The sequence below is a fragment of the Haliotis asinina genome, chromosome 3, assembly GCF_037392515.1.
Source record: "Haliotis asinina isolate JCU_RB_2024 chromosome 3, JCU_Hal_asi_v2, whole genome shotgun sequence".
NCBI classification, from domain to species: Eukaryota; Metazoa; Mollusca; class Gastropoda; order Lepetellida; family Haliotidae; genus Haliotis; species Haliotis asinina.
Window position 1 is genome coordinate 69,584,741 of NC_090282.1, and position 17,114 is coordinate 69,601,854.

General features: G+C 38.7%; 1 protein-coding gene across 1 annotated transcript; it reads left to right on the plus strand.

Moving 5' to 3' along the window:
- Nucleotides 1-4,545: 4,545 nt before the first annotated feature.
- Nucleotides 4,546-15,568, plus strand: LOC137278381 (adipokinetic hormone/corazonin-related peptide receptor variant I-like). Its single transcript, XM_067810676.1, has 6 exons — nt 4,546-5,087; nt 5,962-6,154; nt 7,443-7,535; nt 9,029-9,089; nt 12,250-12,344; nt 13,269-15,568. Exons 1-6 carry the CDS (start codon nt 4,647-4,649, stop codon nt 13,358-13,360), a joined length of 975 nt encoding a protein of 324 aa, XP_067666777.1. The 5' UTR covers nt 4,546-4,646; the 3' UTR covers nt 13,361-15,568.
- Nucleotides 15,569-17,114: the final 1,546 nt, after the last annotated feature.

Here is a 17,114-nt window from a genome sequence, read left to right on the forward strand (position 1 = left end):
TTTGTCCTTTCAGCCATATATATCTGCACTGGAAGACGAATTGAGGGAACATCTGCTAGACTGTTATCGTCATAATCCCGAACAATCACCGGAACGAAATACATCTGACGTACTGTGTCTTCGAGGAACTTCTTCTACCACCAGATATCTAATATCCATTCTACACGGAAATCAGCTATGTTTTTCACCGCAGACATAGATGTGTCATTCTGCATCTATGACGTGATACTGTATCATACTATATCATACTATATCATACTATATCATACCATATCATACTATATCATACTATATCACACTCATAGTTCAATACTGTTTGGTTGTAAACAGTTTGGTGTTTCTTTATCGATGAAGAAATTGCATGCAGTTTAATTGGCAGTATACTAGTAGGCACAAAAGGAGACTCCTGTGATGACAATAGCGAATTTAACTTGATTTTATTTTATAGGGATCTTAAATGACTATAAGGTAGACGAAAAGGTGGCATTCGCTTTCGATATGATTTAAGCTGCAATCGTTACAATTTCTAATATGCCGCCCGTTTTAAGTCTCAACCGAAACGGAGACAAGGTGTTCTTTAATGTTTACAGCAATACTACTCATGTAATCCTCACGTGGAATAGAGGTCTTAAACTGTGTATATTACACCATTTGGGGGACTTTGGGATAACTCGCCATGTCTGAGAGAAACTTATCTATTGAGTTCTGATGTCACATTCCTACAAATACCATGTTACTACTAACTTACTGCATACCACACCGTGTTTGATACGGATGAATAACACTTTCAGTTTCCACCTACATTTCTACTGTAAAACGTTTCGAAGCTTTACCCAGCATCACTGAAGGTTGTCAATTTGGACAACTACTGAGCATCATTGAAGGTTGTCACTTTGACCAACCACTGAGCCAGGGGTCGTATCACGAAACTTTAATGAAATACTTGATTACACTTGAAATGTTGATGGAATATTGCTCGACATGAAGGAAAAGCTGGCTAATGTTGAATTCACCCATTTTGTAACGCAGTGTTATTATCATACTGATAAAGTATGGATTTAAATATGAAGCAGATAAACAGACTCGAGTACTCAGTGTGAGGAAGAAGTGAGTACATCAGTGGCATTACATTATTTATTAGACGGTTAAGGGACGATTTTAAATCATCCTTAAACCTGACCGTCGACCCTGAAGTTAAAGCGCCTGGCCAAATCAGCGTATTTTAAGCCAACACGAGCAGAATCTACATGGTATGCATGAAAACGCTTCCTGCATGGATGTGGGCACAAATATGGATGCTATGTCTTCTCTAAATATTGTTTTCCAAGAAGGCCGGGCGGGACAACTTAGGAATGGCCAGCGAGTCCTAACTTGACATACAGAAGGGAGCAAGCTACAAAGACATATTTTATATCATTGGAAAGATCTCGAGGAGATGAACACGAAAAGTTCATTTGCCAGTGTGTTCACGTGTTAATAAGCTCACAAATTGGCTCTGAAAATGCATTTCTGCAGAAATTTCTGGCAGAAAATTTTTTTTTCCGCAGAAATTTCTGGCAGAAATTTTTTTTTCATAGTTCAGTTTGAAAACTGAAATGTTTTAAATCATGTATATGGAAACAAAGAATACATTGATTGTGACAAGCAGTCTATGTCATAGACAAAGCGCAACGTCTGTTTATTGTCACCTGTCACTCTGCTTGTCTGCTAATGACAATATGCAGTACTTAGCTTCAATCATTTACCAACTTAACACCTATCAGGCTATACACCGTAAACAAAGTACACTGCTTTATGGCTCGTGCACCTGGGGTCTGTCTCTGTCACATTATGTAATTAGACAGACAGGCAGGTGCGATTCCTGTACACATGACATGTTATTACGTCTGTGGGTTGCAAACAAACTACCTCCATTTTCCCGGATGACTGGGTCGGACGGAACTGAGTGCATACTCAGATTGTCAGTTTCAAGGTCTGTATGTACAAAACCCAACATTTCAATATATAATATTTATGGATAACAACTTCTTCTATTGTGTGTGCTTAGAAGTGGATGGATGAATCATAATGATTGGAATATTTTCAAACTGTTTAACGCTGTATTTTGCACGAATCCACGAGTGACCAACATAGTTCTTACTATTCCTGTTTAAAAACATGTAACTGATAATATGCCGACGGTACACTAGAACAGTGATATAAACTGCCATCATCACAGACACATTTATACAATTTAACATTTCAACCACTGGCCTTTGTTGTGAAAACACGCCAATCAAGTTATCTCACTAGCTTCTGTCATGATGGGACGATAATTCACTCACTAGGGTCTTGGTTAAAAAAAGGTAGGAATAACAAATATAAAAGGGATATTGTACCACATTAGTCATTCTTGAATGGGATTAACAGGTGTGAAAACTCGGTGGCCACTTCGGCAAAAATCATTGTTTCAAAGAGGCAATTACATTTTCGCGGGTATTGACACTTTGAACACTGATGCATTGTCACATAGGTATTGTTTATCATCTCATCTGGTACGCTGGTCTTTTCGGGCATGTTGATGAATTCAAATTATGGCTCACACGTCTTACATTGTTATTATATTGTATGTATGTAGTATATGTCCGGTTTCGTCTCTATTCGCCTTCAACCCATGTCGCATGCAAAAACAATGTAGGCTTATTGAGATTAGAAAATGCAACCCAATACTGGTACTGGTACTAATAGGCTTTAAACAGGGAAAACGACACCATTTAAAGAAAGTCTATATTAAATTATTTAACGATTGTGTTTAATCTTATTCAACTAAGATAATTCTGGTATCAAACAAAAATATCAGATCCGTTGATCACGCTAAGTGCTTATTACTTGGAATAAACATGAAACTACCACTCATGCAGCAGTATCATTACTTATACTCTCTAATTTTGTTAAATTAAGATAATTCTGGTAGTGAAATAAAAAATTTCTGCCAGAAATTTCTGCGGGAAAAAAATTTCTGCCAGAAATTTCTGCGGGAAAAAAAATTTCTGCCAGAAATTTCTGCGGAAAAAAAAAATTTCTGCCAGAAATTTCTGCAGAAATGCATTTTCAGAGCCAATTTGTGAGCTTATTAACACGTGAACACACTGGCAAATGAACTTTTCGTGTTTATCTCCTCGAGATCTTTCCAATGATATAAAATATGTCTTTGTAGCTTGCTCCCTTCTGTATGTCAAGTTAGGACTCGCTGGCCATTCCTAAGTTGTCCCGCCCGGCCTTCAAGTGTATCCTAAAGAGGTCCAGTGTCTTCCAGATTGTATTCTCTGTAACTACATCTGCCTCTGTTCGTAACCTCTGTGAAGGTGCGATTTGCATCGATACGATATACCGAAAGTTAATTTTGGATAGGAACCAACAACTAATGAACCAAGTCAGTGATCACACTCCATTCTGCACAACGTTTGGAAGCGGGTAAGATGACGAAGGCCATGAAGCTCTTCTCATCCCAGTCTCTTTTCCTCCTGTCAGATTCATAACACCATACAGACCTACATCTTGTGTGGAAATGAGATTAGAAATACGACGCAGTATCTGTTGCGTAATATTAACCAGATTATTTCCGATGACTTAAGGCAGGCGAAAAGGCCTCTTTGATGAGCATAAGATGTTTCTCATGACAGCAAACTACGACTGCTATGTTATGAGGAATGGTTCACGAATCACTTCCATTTAGTGGGGATTCCATGTGTTCGAAAAAGTAATAAGTAACACAGTCGACAACTTTATCTAGATGCTTTCAGAATTTTATGAGGAATCAAAATCTTTAAGCGTAATGGTGCGTTGGGGTCATAAGGGTTTTGGTTGTTCTCAGGTGTATCTGGACACAGAAGGTGACACAGTTCGTAGACGTTCACAAATCTGGTGATTTCAAAACGACGAATGAAATGGTTACAAAACATGGGTCATTACCAGGACAACAGTATACGTCTAACCGATGTTAATCGGATTCGCGCATCAATAGGTACTTGTCTTGTCTAGCTGGTTTGTTTGTTGTTTAACGCTAGCAATATTCCAGGCACATGGTAATAATCGAGGGTGGACCAGACAAGCCAGTGACTTACGTAAATTAGGAAACGGTAACATGTATAACCAGGTCAGCAAGCGTGACCACGCGATCCTGCTAGTCACCTTTTACAACAGGCACAGGTTGTTGAAGTTCTAACCCGGATCATCACAAGTTATCCTATCTAGGGACTGCAAGCTCTACACTTTCTTCTACTCCTTCTTCACAACATACGTCACTAAGTCTTATCACCAAATAAGGCATACCCCTAATAGTATGAATATATGCCTAATGTATCGCACATATGTCTGCCATGCAAGACCAAAACACTACATAAACACACCACATTGTCATTTCCATACGCCTATACACACACCAAAATAATGGTGGAAAATAGGGGAAATTGACATGACATTTACGCCAAATTATCCTTTTACAACTGTGTGAATGTCACCACTGTAATTGTCACAATTATCGTAATTAACAAGCTTGCAGGCATGATTTTCATGAGAACAAGCAGCGATGCCAACTGCTTGGCATATGATAGGCAGCCTGTACAAATGTGAGTGCCAAAACACAATTCTGTCACTGCGTCCTCAAAATGAACACGTCGGAGGCATCTCTCAATGAATTCAGCATTCCCGAGGATAAATATAAACAACTGATAACAAACAGCGTGTTGTTGTGCATTGGTGTCTGTGCCAACATTGCAGTGCTCGTGTCGTTACTGAAAACATGGCGGCCCAACAGCAGAGTACAATTCTTCATCCTCTGTCTTTGCATTGCCGACTTTCTTGGCTTTTGTCTCCATCTTGGCATCGATGTTGGATGGTGGGCGACGTACATATGGACTGCTGGGAATGTGGGCTGCAAGATATGCATGTTCCTGATGGCGTTGGGGCAAATCATGGCGCACTACTTCCTGGCATCGTTTAACGTCGACAACGCCGTCACCATATGCTGTTATAGGTCGTCGAAGGTGGCCAGGATCCTGTTGATTGTGTTCTCCATTGTTGCTGCCGTGTGTACCTGTATCCCGCAGGTAAACGGTTTCATTGTCCATCTCCAGAAAAACATTGACCTTTTCAGTCTAAATATTTTAAAAGTGTTATAAACAAAGAAAGAAAGAAACAAAAACAAACTCCCCAAAAGAGATAAAGAAAATAAATCCCGGTTTGGAATATATTCACATGGTGTAATACATACAACCTGGAATTAGATATATTTGCAAACTATACATACAAATGTAGATCCATACCAAGCAATCGAATTCGTTTTGAAAGGCCGTATGTATATATGTAACCGGAAACTTGTATTAACAGTGATTATGTGTAATCGTTGAAATTTTCTGTGATTATGTCTAATGCTGTTTCACTCAGTGATTATGTCTAATTACTGAAATTTTCAACAATTAGACCTAATCACTGACATAAGCCTGGGAAAACTTTACTTGATTTCTGTAACATATGTACTGATGGTTCCTGTTTGGTGTGCTAAGCAAAACACAAGGTATCAAAGACAATAGCGACAATAAAACGATTCTCAGGACAAGATCGATGTGTTTAATAACAGCATTAACCATTTGCGACTGAACTGGTATTCGTTTCTATTTGTAGTAAAATGATTCTGTCTGTTTTCTGAACAACTAAACTCGCGCATTCATAAAAGAGTCAGGTAAGGTAAAAGTTGATAGCTTTACGCCGAACTCAGGAACATTCTCTAAGTAATCGTTTGAACCAGAAATCAACAGCATAAGCATCAATATACGCCAACCAAGTCGACGAGTCTGACAACCGGACCTGCATGAGGTACAGAATATAAATAGTTCTAACCCGGATCTTTACGGTTCCCCTTTTAGTAACAAAGTGATCTTTTACATGCATATTTGGAATTAACGACACGCTTGTATCTTGTAGGCTGTTATATACAGTACCCATGTTCATCCATACTACCCGGAACTCATCCAGTGCGCCAGGTTCGACGCCTTCAAGGACAAGGTGTCTGAAACACTTTACGTCGTCACGTTTAACGTTTCTGTCTTTTGGTTTCCTCTTCTTTTCATCATACTGGCAGGAACAATTGCCATCATTTCTTGGACTGGAAAGAGAAGTAAGTACATAAAACCTTTCAAAAACAATAATCGCTCTTTTCCAACTAAATTATGTAATGTAATTGATCGATGCAAGACCAGTCTATCCTATGACATAATGACATAACCTGTGAAAAGCATGTAGTTGCCGAGATCAAATATGAAATATGTGGATCTGAATGACTGAATGATAATTGGACCGATGGCCTATGAATATTCATAATCACGAAAATATAGAATGAGACACATAAACACATGAAAACGCATACGAATCACTTAAAACCCAATAGGTCTATGATACCTTGGGTACTTTACTCAGTTAACTAGCTGTCTTGTGTATGATTCGTTGAGGCGCCCAAAATCCACAAGAGCATTTGCCAATGGTAGGCGATACATATATAGATATACATAAGATATTATAGCCGTAGCCACTGTCCTTATTACTCTAATAGACACTTCTATGTAGAGTATTTAGAAATAACTGCCAAATGTTTGGCAATATAACTATTACTAAAAACTTTTAGTCTTTTGAGATGCCTTTATGTTTATAAATTAAGAAGTGTTAAGTAACCAATGAGGATAACAAAACTCTGTGTAAAAGTACTCAATTCTTTTAATTAGTGGGAGTATACAAAATACTAGTTACTCCTAAAAAAATGCAATTACTCATACATAAACAGACATGGGAGTAAATACCCAACTGCTTGAAAACTTACCTGGAGCCCTGCTGCAATATATTAATATTAATGTTTAACCCCTTCCAACAAATGGGCCACTGAAAAGTGCTGAGACATCGAGTCTACGGATCACGAAATGCTGTGTGAAACGAAACTACTGTTTACATCACATATTTCACGTATACTTGAGAGGCAAATCAGATTTAATGTTGATGTAATTATTGTCCTCTCGAGGCGATACGTAAGTCACAAAACAGTCCAAGTAAATTGAAACTGTCTACTGTTCGTTCCACATAATCGTAGAATATGTGTCTTTTTAGTATGACTGTGTCTTAATTGCTAAGGACTGAAGGGTTGGTATAAATATAGCTGGGTGTACTGTAAGTCCCCATGGTCGCTAGTAAGCTAATCTACCGTCTGTAGTTACCTAATTACTAGCATAAATTCGAACTTGTGATATACACTTATTTTACTGCCCTTCGTTGATAGGTTTATACAGTTTGACATTAAGTACTGTATTTAAAATTAATTGTTCTCGTCACGATATGGTTGAAATATTGCCGATGTAACGATGAATTTTAACTCACTCACTAATGTTTATGTATATATAATTGGTGCAATCTGTTTAAAGCTACTCCAGATTTCGAAGAAGCAAAGAAGAGAGCTCCAGAGGGTAGCGACCTTGATACATTTGGCTGGGACTTAGCGATGGTGTCAGCATTTAGTAAGTCAGTGAGTGACTGAGTGAGTATGCTTTACGCCGCTTTTAGCATTATTCCAGCAATATCACAGCAGAGAAAACCAATATGAGCTTCACACATGGTACCCATGTGGGGAATCGAACCCGGGTCTTCGTTGTGATGAGGGAATGCAGTAACCACTAGGCTACCTTACATCTCCTTTCAGTGAGTCAATTTAAAAGACATGTAAGCTTAAAGATCAACGCGATCCCACATTATATGTGATTGTTACCATATGGCACTTCCAGATTGTTAGTGACTGTAAGTACCTGCTAATGAATATAGAAGTAACAGGAGCTTAAGGAGAGGATTCGAGTGTTTGAATATTCTGTAAACGACCACAAAAGGATGTATGTAAGTGGGTATGAATATTTGCATTAGACTGGAACCGTACAGGGACTGCACAAACCGCTGTGAAACGGTCTATATGACTGCGACTTGATGGGAGTGTGTATGTCCTGAGTGAGTGAGTGAGTTTAGTTTTACGATAGTCGCCTCTTACGACGAGCGTAGTCGCCTTTAATGGCAAGCATGGGTTGCTGAAGGCCTATTCTACCCCGGGACCTTCACGGGTTGTATGTTCTGAGACTGTGCAACGTTATACTAACAAAGATGCCAGGATGACGGTATGACCATTAGTGAGCATGGCAGTATGGACGCCTCCATGATATATTTATATAGTTTATAGTTATAGTATGTGTCTCTATATGATATGTAGTCTTACACTATATGTCTCTATATGATATATTTATAAACTGTTAATATATATTATCTTACAGTATATGCCTCCGTATGGTACATGTATATAGTCTATAGCTTTAAGAATGCCTCTATATAATCTATTTATACAGTTAACATTTATAATATTACAGTATATGCCTCTATATGATATATGTATATTGTTACAGTTCTACAAAATTTGCCTCTATATGGTATTTTTATATAGTTTACAGATACAGTCTTACAACAGACCCGTGAAGGTCCCGAGGTAGAATAGGCCTTCAGCAACCCATGCTTGCCATAAAAGGTGACTGTGCTTGTCGTAAGAGGCGACTAACGGGATCGGGTGGTCAGACTCGCTGACTTGGTTGACATATGTCATCGGTTCCCAATTGCGCAGATCGATGCTCATGTTGTTGATCACTGGATTGTCTGGTCCAGACTCGATTATTTACAGACCGCCGCCATATAGCAGGAATATTGCTGAGTGCGGCGTAAAACTAAACTCACTCACTCACTCTTACAACATGTGCCTCTTTAAGATATATTTATATAGTTAATAGTAGTAACGTTACACTATATGACTGTATATTATAATGTCATATATTTAATAGTTTTAATTACGCCCCACAATACATTATCTAATCTAAACACAAATAGTTCTACATGTTTACTTATAAGGATCCAGTTTCCGTCTAAATTTGAAATAGTGGCGGATTTATAACCTGTGAGTTAATGTTTAGTTTTATTTGTTTAGATGTAGCCTTCATCTTGTGCTGGGCGCCGATGAGTATTTCTCTTCTAATTGACAGATTCGGGTAAGTCACCACAATTATGTACCTGTAAACGTCAGTGCGAATGATGAAAGGGGGATAGGTACATGCATTGAAGCGAGTGTTTTACGACGTAGTTGACACACTTTCTAAGGTGGCTTTCAACAGACCAGAGCCAGATATTCAGTCATTTAAGAAAAATCCAAGAGATTACTGGTTTCTCAATTCATCGTCAATAAATGCCTCTTGGCAAAATAAATGGGACAACTGCAGAATGACACATTTACTCTACTTGACCTGTAGTAAACAAACATTTTCGAATTCCTCGGCGTTTTCGCATAGATAAAGTTGTTTTAACTCGCCCCAGGCTAGCATACTGTGGATTAAAGGCAAATAGAAGTATTTTAGAAAAAGACCTTTCTCCTCTGTGCGAAAGCTGTAAATTACACTGCCCAAAAACAGTTCTCAAAGAAACTATGCTTAACAAAACCAAAAATACAATGACCAATATTCACGACAATTTAATGTATGGTTGCATACAACGAACTGTATTAGACTTTATCGTTAAAAATATGCACGACGTTATTTAACTGAACAAAAATATAATAGGTTGTTGAGTGTTGGGCGCATATTGGCCTTTTAAGGCCCGGGGTCGCCCTAGAACCTTAACTACCTACCTTTGGTTTTAAGGCATTTTAACACACATTTGGAAGTGATTGCGAAAGGTTTTGAATCCGTAACACTAAGCAGAGAATATTAGATACTCGTATACATCTATCCAAATTAATATTAATAGCGTTGCCGTTACTTTTATGTTAACTAAACGAGTCCTTTCGGCGATGAAATTCAGTATGATTGTTTGATAAATGAAGTCAATGTATTGGCCTTTTATCGGACCACGTTGATGTAAGACCATACAACCAGCCAACGAATGGATTCTTCTTATGGCAGAACTATGCTGTAAACTCAGTTCCATCGTTCAGAAAGAAGATTTTTTGGGGAGCAATATGCATTTTTACTCAGTTCTAATGACGCCTCCAAGGATTCGGCCATGATCCGTACTGCTGGATCCCTGATTATGTTACATATCGGCTTTTGCAGTAGACGTCATAGCAATTCTACAGGCACTGAAAATGGGGATAAATACAATCGCGAAACAATAATTTTTACTGATTCATTGTCAGCCATAAAGGCTGCTCAGTAAATGGTTCAGAAATGATATTATTCATAAAATTTTGAAACTGGACACAAATTTGAAAACTAAATATATCACATGTGATACTGTAAAGGTACCATCTCATCTTTCCAGGGTACCAATCAATCCATTCAATGACAAATCTTGTCGGGTGATAGGTCTTTTTGGCGGGTACAGACTCTGTCCTTTAGTAACACAAAGTTACAAAATTCGCCAGCGTAATTAGCGTGATGAAGTTGTTTCAGTTAGCCTTCGTCATGGTCACTGTGGCCTTCTTGCCTACTGAAGTATTGTTGATAAAGAAGTGATCAGTGCAGTGATAGAGGCCTGAAACAGTTCCGCACTACCTACTGAATTGTCCCCCGTATATTAAGATTAGACAAAATCTTAGATGCGCCGTGCTCGACAACAACGATATATTCTCCCTTGCTGCAAAATTAGGCCCAACATTCTATACCGTTCAATCCAAGGCTCTATGACTGTACATTACTGCAACAGGCAATTCTAAGCATATGTCGTAGAGCATTTTCCAGTTTACGCGATAAAATGGCAGCACTAATGTATGCATCTTTCTTGAAGAAAGTGAAGGGCCTTGATTTCGTTGTATGTCATAGAAAGTATTATATGGCGAAAATGTACTGCTTGATTTAGTTTGCTTGATTGTATGGTATTTTTTACTTAGAGTAACGGATTTAGAAGTTGTAAACTAGCTTTTGTTTTTGAAAGTCAGGATGGATGCTTGGTGAGAGTGTCACCAGGTTTATTGGCGATATCACCTCTTACAGTTAATAAGTTATAACCGTCCTTTAAACTGGAAATGGTAGATTCTGAACTTTGGCCTGTTATTTCTTGCACCATGTTCCAAACCTTACCTTTGAAAACGGATTGCGTGAATTTATTTTGGAAACATAATTTCTCCAAGAATGACGCTTATTCTGTTTCCTTGCGCGTCGAACCTTGGCGTTTAAGATTTTAACTTGATTAGAATCATGAACGGTAGAATGATAATCGAATGATAATTTTACGGCTTTCTTCGTACCCTTTCTGGCTTGTTTGCATTCGTTATTGAACCCTTTCTGGCTTGTTTGCATTCATTATTGAACCGTGGTTTACAAACACGTGGAACTGCAGATGATGCCAGCATGAAGAATTGCACAGGATGTCCACTAGTAGAGACTGCGATCGCAACTCCTGGTTTATTCCGCGATTCTGCCAGAGCTCAGTCTCCACCATGGCATATTTGCCAAGAGAGCAAGTAAACAAACCTCACGCCTGTCGGGTCAGTGGCTAAAGAGGTGCACGTAAAATATATTAACATATGTTACATATTCACGTATGTTCTTGATCATCTGACATTATATCTCCAGCCGTTTAGCTTAGGTCACAATCTGATGAGGTTCATATCATCAAGGCCAATGTGGCATGCTGGTATTTTTCGTTCATAGTCTCAAATTTATGCAACATTATCATACAATACCCTTTGAACAAATTGTCCATACGTGTATTACCCCCAAATCTGTAAATATGAATAAAATTATATTACCCAGTACTCTCCCAAGACCTATCAGTTGTTTTTTGTTGTTGTCAACTTGACATTTGTTTAGTAGTTATCACGAAAAAATATTTTAACACAATCGAACGCCAGTCCATTTCGGAACCAGGAAGGCGACCTTACATCATTAAATAGACTTACATTATGCTATGAAAATAAAGTTATCATATCTAGGCATAAATATAGGTTTTTATAGAAATACAACCGAAGATATTCCTCGAACCCAAGAGGATCTCAGAGACCCCATTCAATGCAGGTGTAAAGATATACATGTACACAATTGCAGTGTTTTGGTTTTATTGAATGCATTGCCTCTGGTAGTAAAAACACCAATGGTAGCTGTGTTAGTAATTTGTAATGGTAAGGAACGTGTGACGCTCTGAAAAGGAACATTGAATATTCTTGGTATGATGGAGACAGTTTCATACATTGTATGATGCCCTTGTCTTATTTTTCAGAACTATCAGCCTCCCTAATGACAGTCGGGAAGTTGTGTGGTTGTCTCTGAAGTATATCTATGAAATAAATGGCTGCCTTAATCCTCTTATATATGGTGAGTGCCTAGCCCTATAAATCTTAGTTCTAATCAAGATCTGAATGCGAAAGTTTGTTTGTTGTTTAACGATAAAAAAAACTCTGTGATACCGCAGCGGTCTTTAAATAATCCAATGTGGACCAAACAATCCAGTGATCAAAAGTATGAGCACTGAAACCAAGTCACCTAACCTACGATACCGTTAGTCTCCTCTTACAAGCATGGGTCGGTGAAGAGCAATTCTGCCGACAATCCAAGCTTGCTGTGACCACTATTCGAGTCCACCAATACAATCCGGTGGTGAGGTTGATAGATGTCTTGGTGAACATCATATCAATTGTTCCATTGTTAGGTCCCAGTCCGAGTGTTTACACCGCGGCGTCATATTGTGTAATAAAAAACAACACTAAACAAAAACAAACCAAACACAACCGCACAAAACAACAAACAACAAATTCCCATTCAAAGGTGGAAATCGAACAACTGCTTTAATCGAGACACTAACAGGTCAATATTCTGAACAGCAAAAGAAACGCAATTTTCTAAAAGTCTCAGAAACGAAAGAGTTCCTGTTGACGACCTCTATTGACTGTCTTGATAAAAGACAGAGTTGCTCTTGTTTTGCTGGTCACTATACTTATATACCACAACGATTGTAACGGATACGTCATTTGCTTTGACTCGTTAGTGATAATATGGCAGTCACTGAGTATGTTCTGCGTCTTATGTTGAGAATAATTCACCACATCTGTTGAAGCCCGTGATAAATAAATCCCTTTATCTTATAAAAGCTGTGCAAATAAGTCTGGGTAATGTATCTAGTTCATGTCCTGATCGGTTCAGTGACATATATTTCAAGACAACACTAAAGAACCATAATCTGAAACTGGCAACATCATTGCAGATATGTTTTATGTTAAAATCTATACGTTGTTACTTCAGGGATCTTCACCTGCCTGAAACGTACAAACAAACCCCGGTCCCGATTGGAACCATTTCCGACGTCCGCAGACAACAAGGCATTCGTGGAATAAATACCATATGTCTCAATCACAATGTGCCTGTGGAAAACACTCTCCTACCCAGAGTTCCATGCGGCGAGCCAGCAGAGTGTCTCTGCCACAGGCCAGAAAGATGAGACGATATTTCACATCTTACACAGTTCATTTAATATAATGCACACTTTTCATAACAGTTTTATTTTTTGTGAGCCTGCACATCTAATTAAACATCCTTGTTAAAATGGTTCAGTTTCACTGAGAAATTTCCCAAAACTTGTAACATTATTTCGATTTGCGGAGCGACCCTTTGTTTATATGGTTTGTACGGTTCCACGTACTGTCATCGAGGCCTAATGGATAGCAAACGATGCAGCCGGTTTGAAATATATTGTCACATCATACTGACGCAGTAGTAGAAACATATTTACGCAACAGTGTAAAACATTATGAAAACGTCGAATCGCTTACCTTATGCTAGTCTCAGCATATTAATGAATGTGCGAATTTGTTGACAAACAAGAGAAAAGTCCAGTCACGTGATATGCAGATTAGCGTGTAGCAGTGATGTTATGCCTATTCATTGCTGCGCCGGAATGTGTGTGGAAAACCGACTTGACTTCCTGTTTGAAATGACAGAAAGAAAGTGAATTCTTGATTTTCAACTTCTCAGTAACGCCGACAATATTTACAAAACATCTTCATCTCATGCAATTATTGGCACATTTGAAAAGTTATACAAACGGTGACTTTTGTCATCTGAAATATGTTAGGTGACAGATGGCAGAATAAAAATCCTTTGCGTAAAATGCTACTTCGTGGCAATGAAACTAACAAACGAAAGGTAAAATGCAACAACATGCAGTTAACTCCCTTGCAAGACACAGGCTTCACTTTAAGGTTACTGTGCAGTTACATGAGGCTGGATTAACCGCGGAATAAGATTTGAACCTCACAAAGAGTACAAAAGTAAACTATTGGAATGCTTATGCACCAATGTATTCGAATTAACTTAATTGCTGAATACATCGCCGTTAATGACAAGGAAAGGCTAAATTTACCGACTTAATGTCATCAACACTGTTCAAGGTACATGCAGGCGTCGTGTACTTCGATACGGTCTGAGACTGATACCATAGACAATACATTGAGTTGTTCAACGCTTCCTGGATGCTACCAGACCAGCTGACTGAATACCTATTGTACCCGGATTCAGATCAGAGCTTTGTTGAAACAGATCAAAAAATGCACTTGACATAGCGTTGTCTTCGGTCTAACTTCAGTTGATCAATTAAGGTTGTTTTGGTCATTATAAAGGTGTTTGAAACGTTCACTGAGGGAAAACAGCGGGGTGTTAACTATTTTTGTTTGTGAGTGAAACGCGTTTTATGCCGTCTTGACTTGTGAAGTTGTGACACTTGCTGGAAATTTGCTAAAACTCACTCACTAACGTTAGGTTTCACAGGCATCAGTCAGCTTATTTTGTAGCTCCCTAGTCTGGTCTACCTTTTGTTGTTTGCGATCTGTAGCCTGTTCATATATTGTATTGACCAAATAGTGATATTAGTTTTAACTTTCCACACTAGTTTATACTTTACATTGTGATATTCCAGATGTTTTTATAATATACACATAGTCCTTTTCAGTGTTGCCGAGGTGACGTTAAATATTAATTCACTCACTCACTCACTTACTGTGGGAGGATAGCTTTACCACAGAGGTGGAACTCACAAGAATGCCGATGGCGCAGAGAAACCAATAGCCACAAGAAACTGGAATCATAGACAGTAAATAAGGAACAAGCTAACAATATGTGGGGGCAAGTGAAAAGTGATTGCACCTGCAATTAAATCTGCGCACTGGAGTGAGTGAGTTAAAATTTGTCGTCATATCGGCAATATTTCAGCCATATCGCTGTGCATTGGAAGACATAGGTGACAGATGAGTGGCCAGAACTCACCGTGTAATCCACCCTCGACAGTCAGGACTGTTTTTTCAGCCGATTCAGCAATCCTGCGTCTTATGTCGATGACTCTGACACGATTAACTCTTTTCAAAAGTTACCGATGTACCCACAGTACTGTAGGGGTACCGGTAGGACGAACACTTTAATCAACTTATCCTTGGATGGTATACTCCTCATGGAGAAGAGTTTGCAGTTGGAGTTTACACTGACCCACTGGGTGAATATTTTGTGCTGCAAGAATACAATTGAATAATAAAGTAATAATGTTAAAGCATGAACATGGTGACAAAGGAGTTGGTGTTTGACCTACACACTCACTTGACCTACACTCGGTTGAACGAACCCTAAGTTGAATCTAGAAAGACATGCAGACTGATGTCTATTGAGTACAAGAGGTTAATGTCCAAGGCGAATTGACAAACGTGTGTATGAGTATATTGCTTCAAGTATATTTGCTTCTTGTTTAACGCTGAACTCAGGAACAGTCCAGTTATATGATAGCGGGCTGTAAATAACCAAGTCTGGACCAGTCAATCCAGTGATCAACAGATTTACGCATCTGTGATACGATAACATTTGTTAATCAAGTCAGCAAGCCTGACCACCAGATCCCATTAGACGCATGACATGCTGAAAATCAGTTCTAATCGGGATCGTCACTGGTACTTAACATTGAAGCCATCCTAAACTACATTAACATTTCTTGACAAATGTAAACAATATGGATCCACGATGCACCGCTGCACCGTTTTGCACGATACGATAACGATTCTTGTGACTGTATATCAATTCGGGCTTTATTACTCGTTATATCGATTACTATCTTGAGTCGAAACACATTTGTTTCTTGTATTTTTGACACAAAACATCAAACGTGACTTGCTGTGTGTGAGTGATGAGTACTTGGCTGATGGGTAGTTGTCCTTTCTCGAATTTTCTCTACCAATAACAGAAATGACTTGGATTAGTTGTTTACAAGTTTTCCGTGAACTCTAGTGTGAACATCACACAACTCACCGTCATGGTGATGGCTGCAATGTCGAAAATTCCGTATCGAGCTGCGCATCGTATGTTGAGACACGTGGATCGTCACTCCCTTAGTACACAATGCATACATGTTAAACAGACCTGTATCCATTCTTTTCATTAAGCTTTGATTTCAATTTGCGGCCAGATTGCTTTTGATGAAAATATTTTACAATACGCACAAACCGGTTCTTACTTTCGAATATCTACCACTGTCAATTTGGTTTCGTTTGTGTTGTGGCCCATTTGTCAAGAGAAAAGGGGATGGATATTTGTTAAGCGAGTTCAGAGTTCAGTTCTACGCTATGCCGACTAACGACTTGTATCGCTGACTGTGATGTATATCAGAATATATATAAGTAGAAGGCTGTCTAGTTACTTTGTTTTGTACAAAGCCATTGACATGCCTGCGTCAAGTAATTACCATGTCTATGATTGAGTGACCCAAATATAAGATCCATGCCTTTCTCAAACGATACACGATCTATAGAGGAAACCATCTAAAGCTTGAACCCTCCAATCCGGCATGCCCTCAATATCGACACTAGAATTTGGTCCCGACAGGAGCTAGTTATTTTATGGTCGTTTACACGCCGTCTATTCCGACATCAGTCATTTCGGTATTTCGGCACACGAAAGACCGCCCAGGTAACAGTTTGTACAGTAATTAACGCTATCTAAAAAGGCAACCGAGATCTTGGCTCTCCTGATGATTGGATGCTTGAAGGTGCATTAACACCACAATGGATTACCATCGGCATTAAATAATAATTATCTGATTCATCAACTACTAAACAT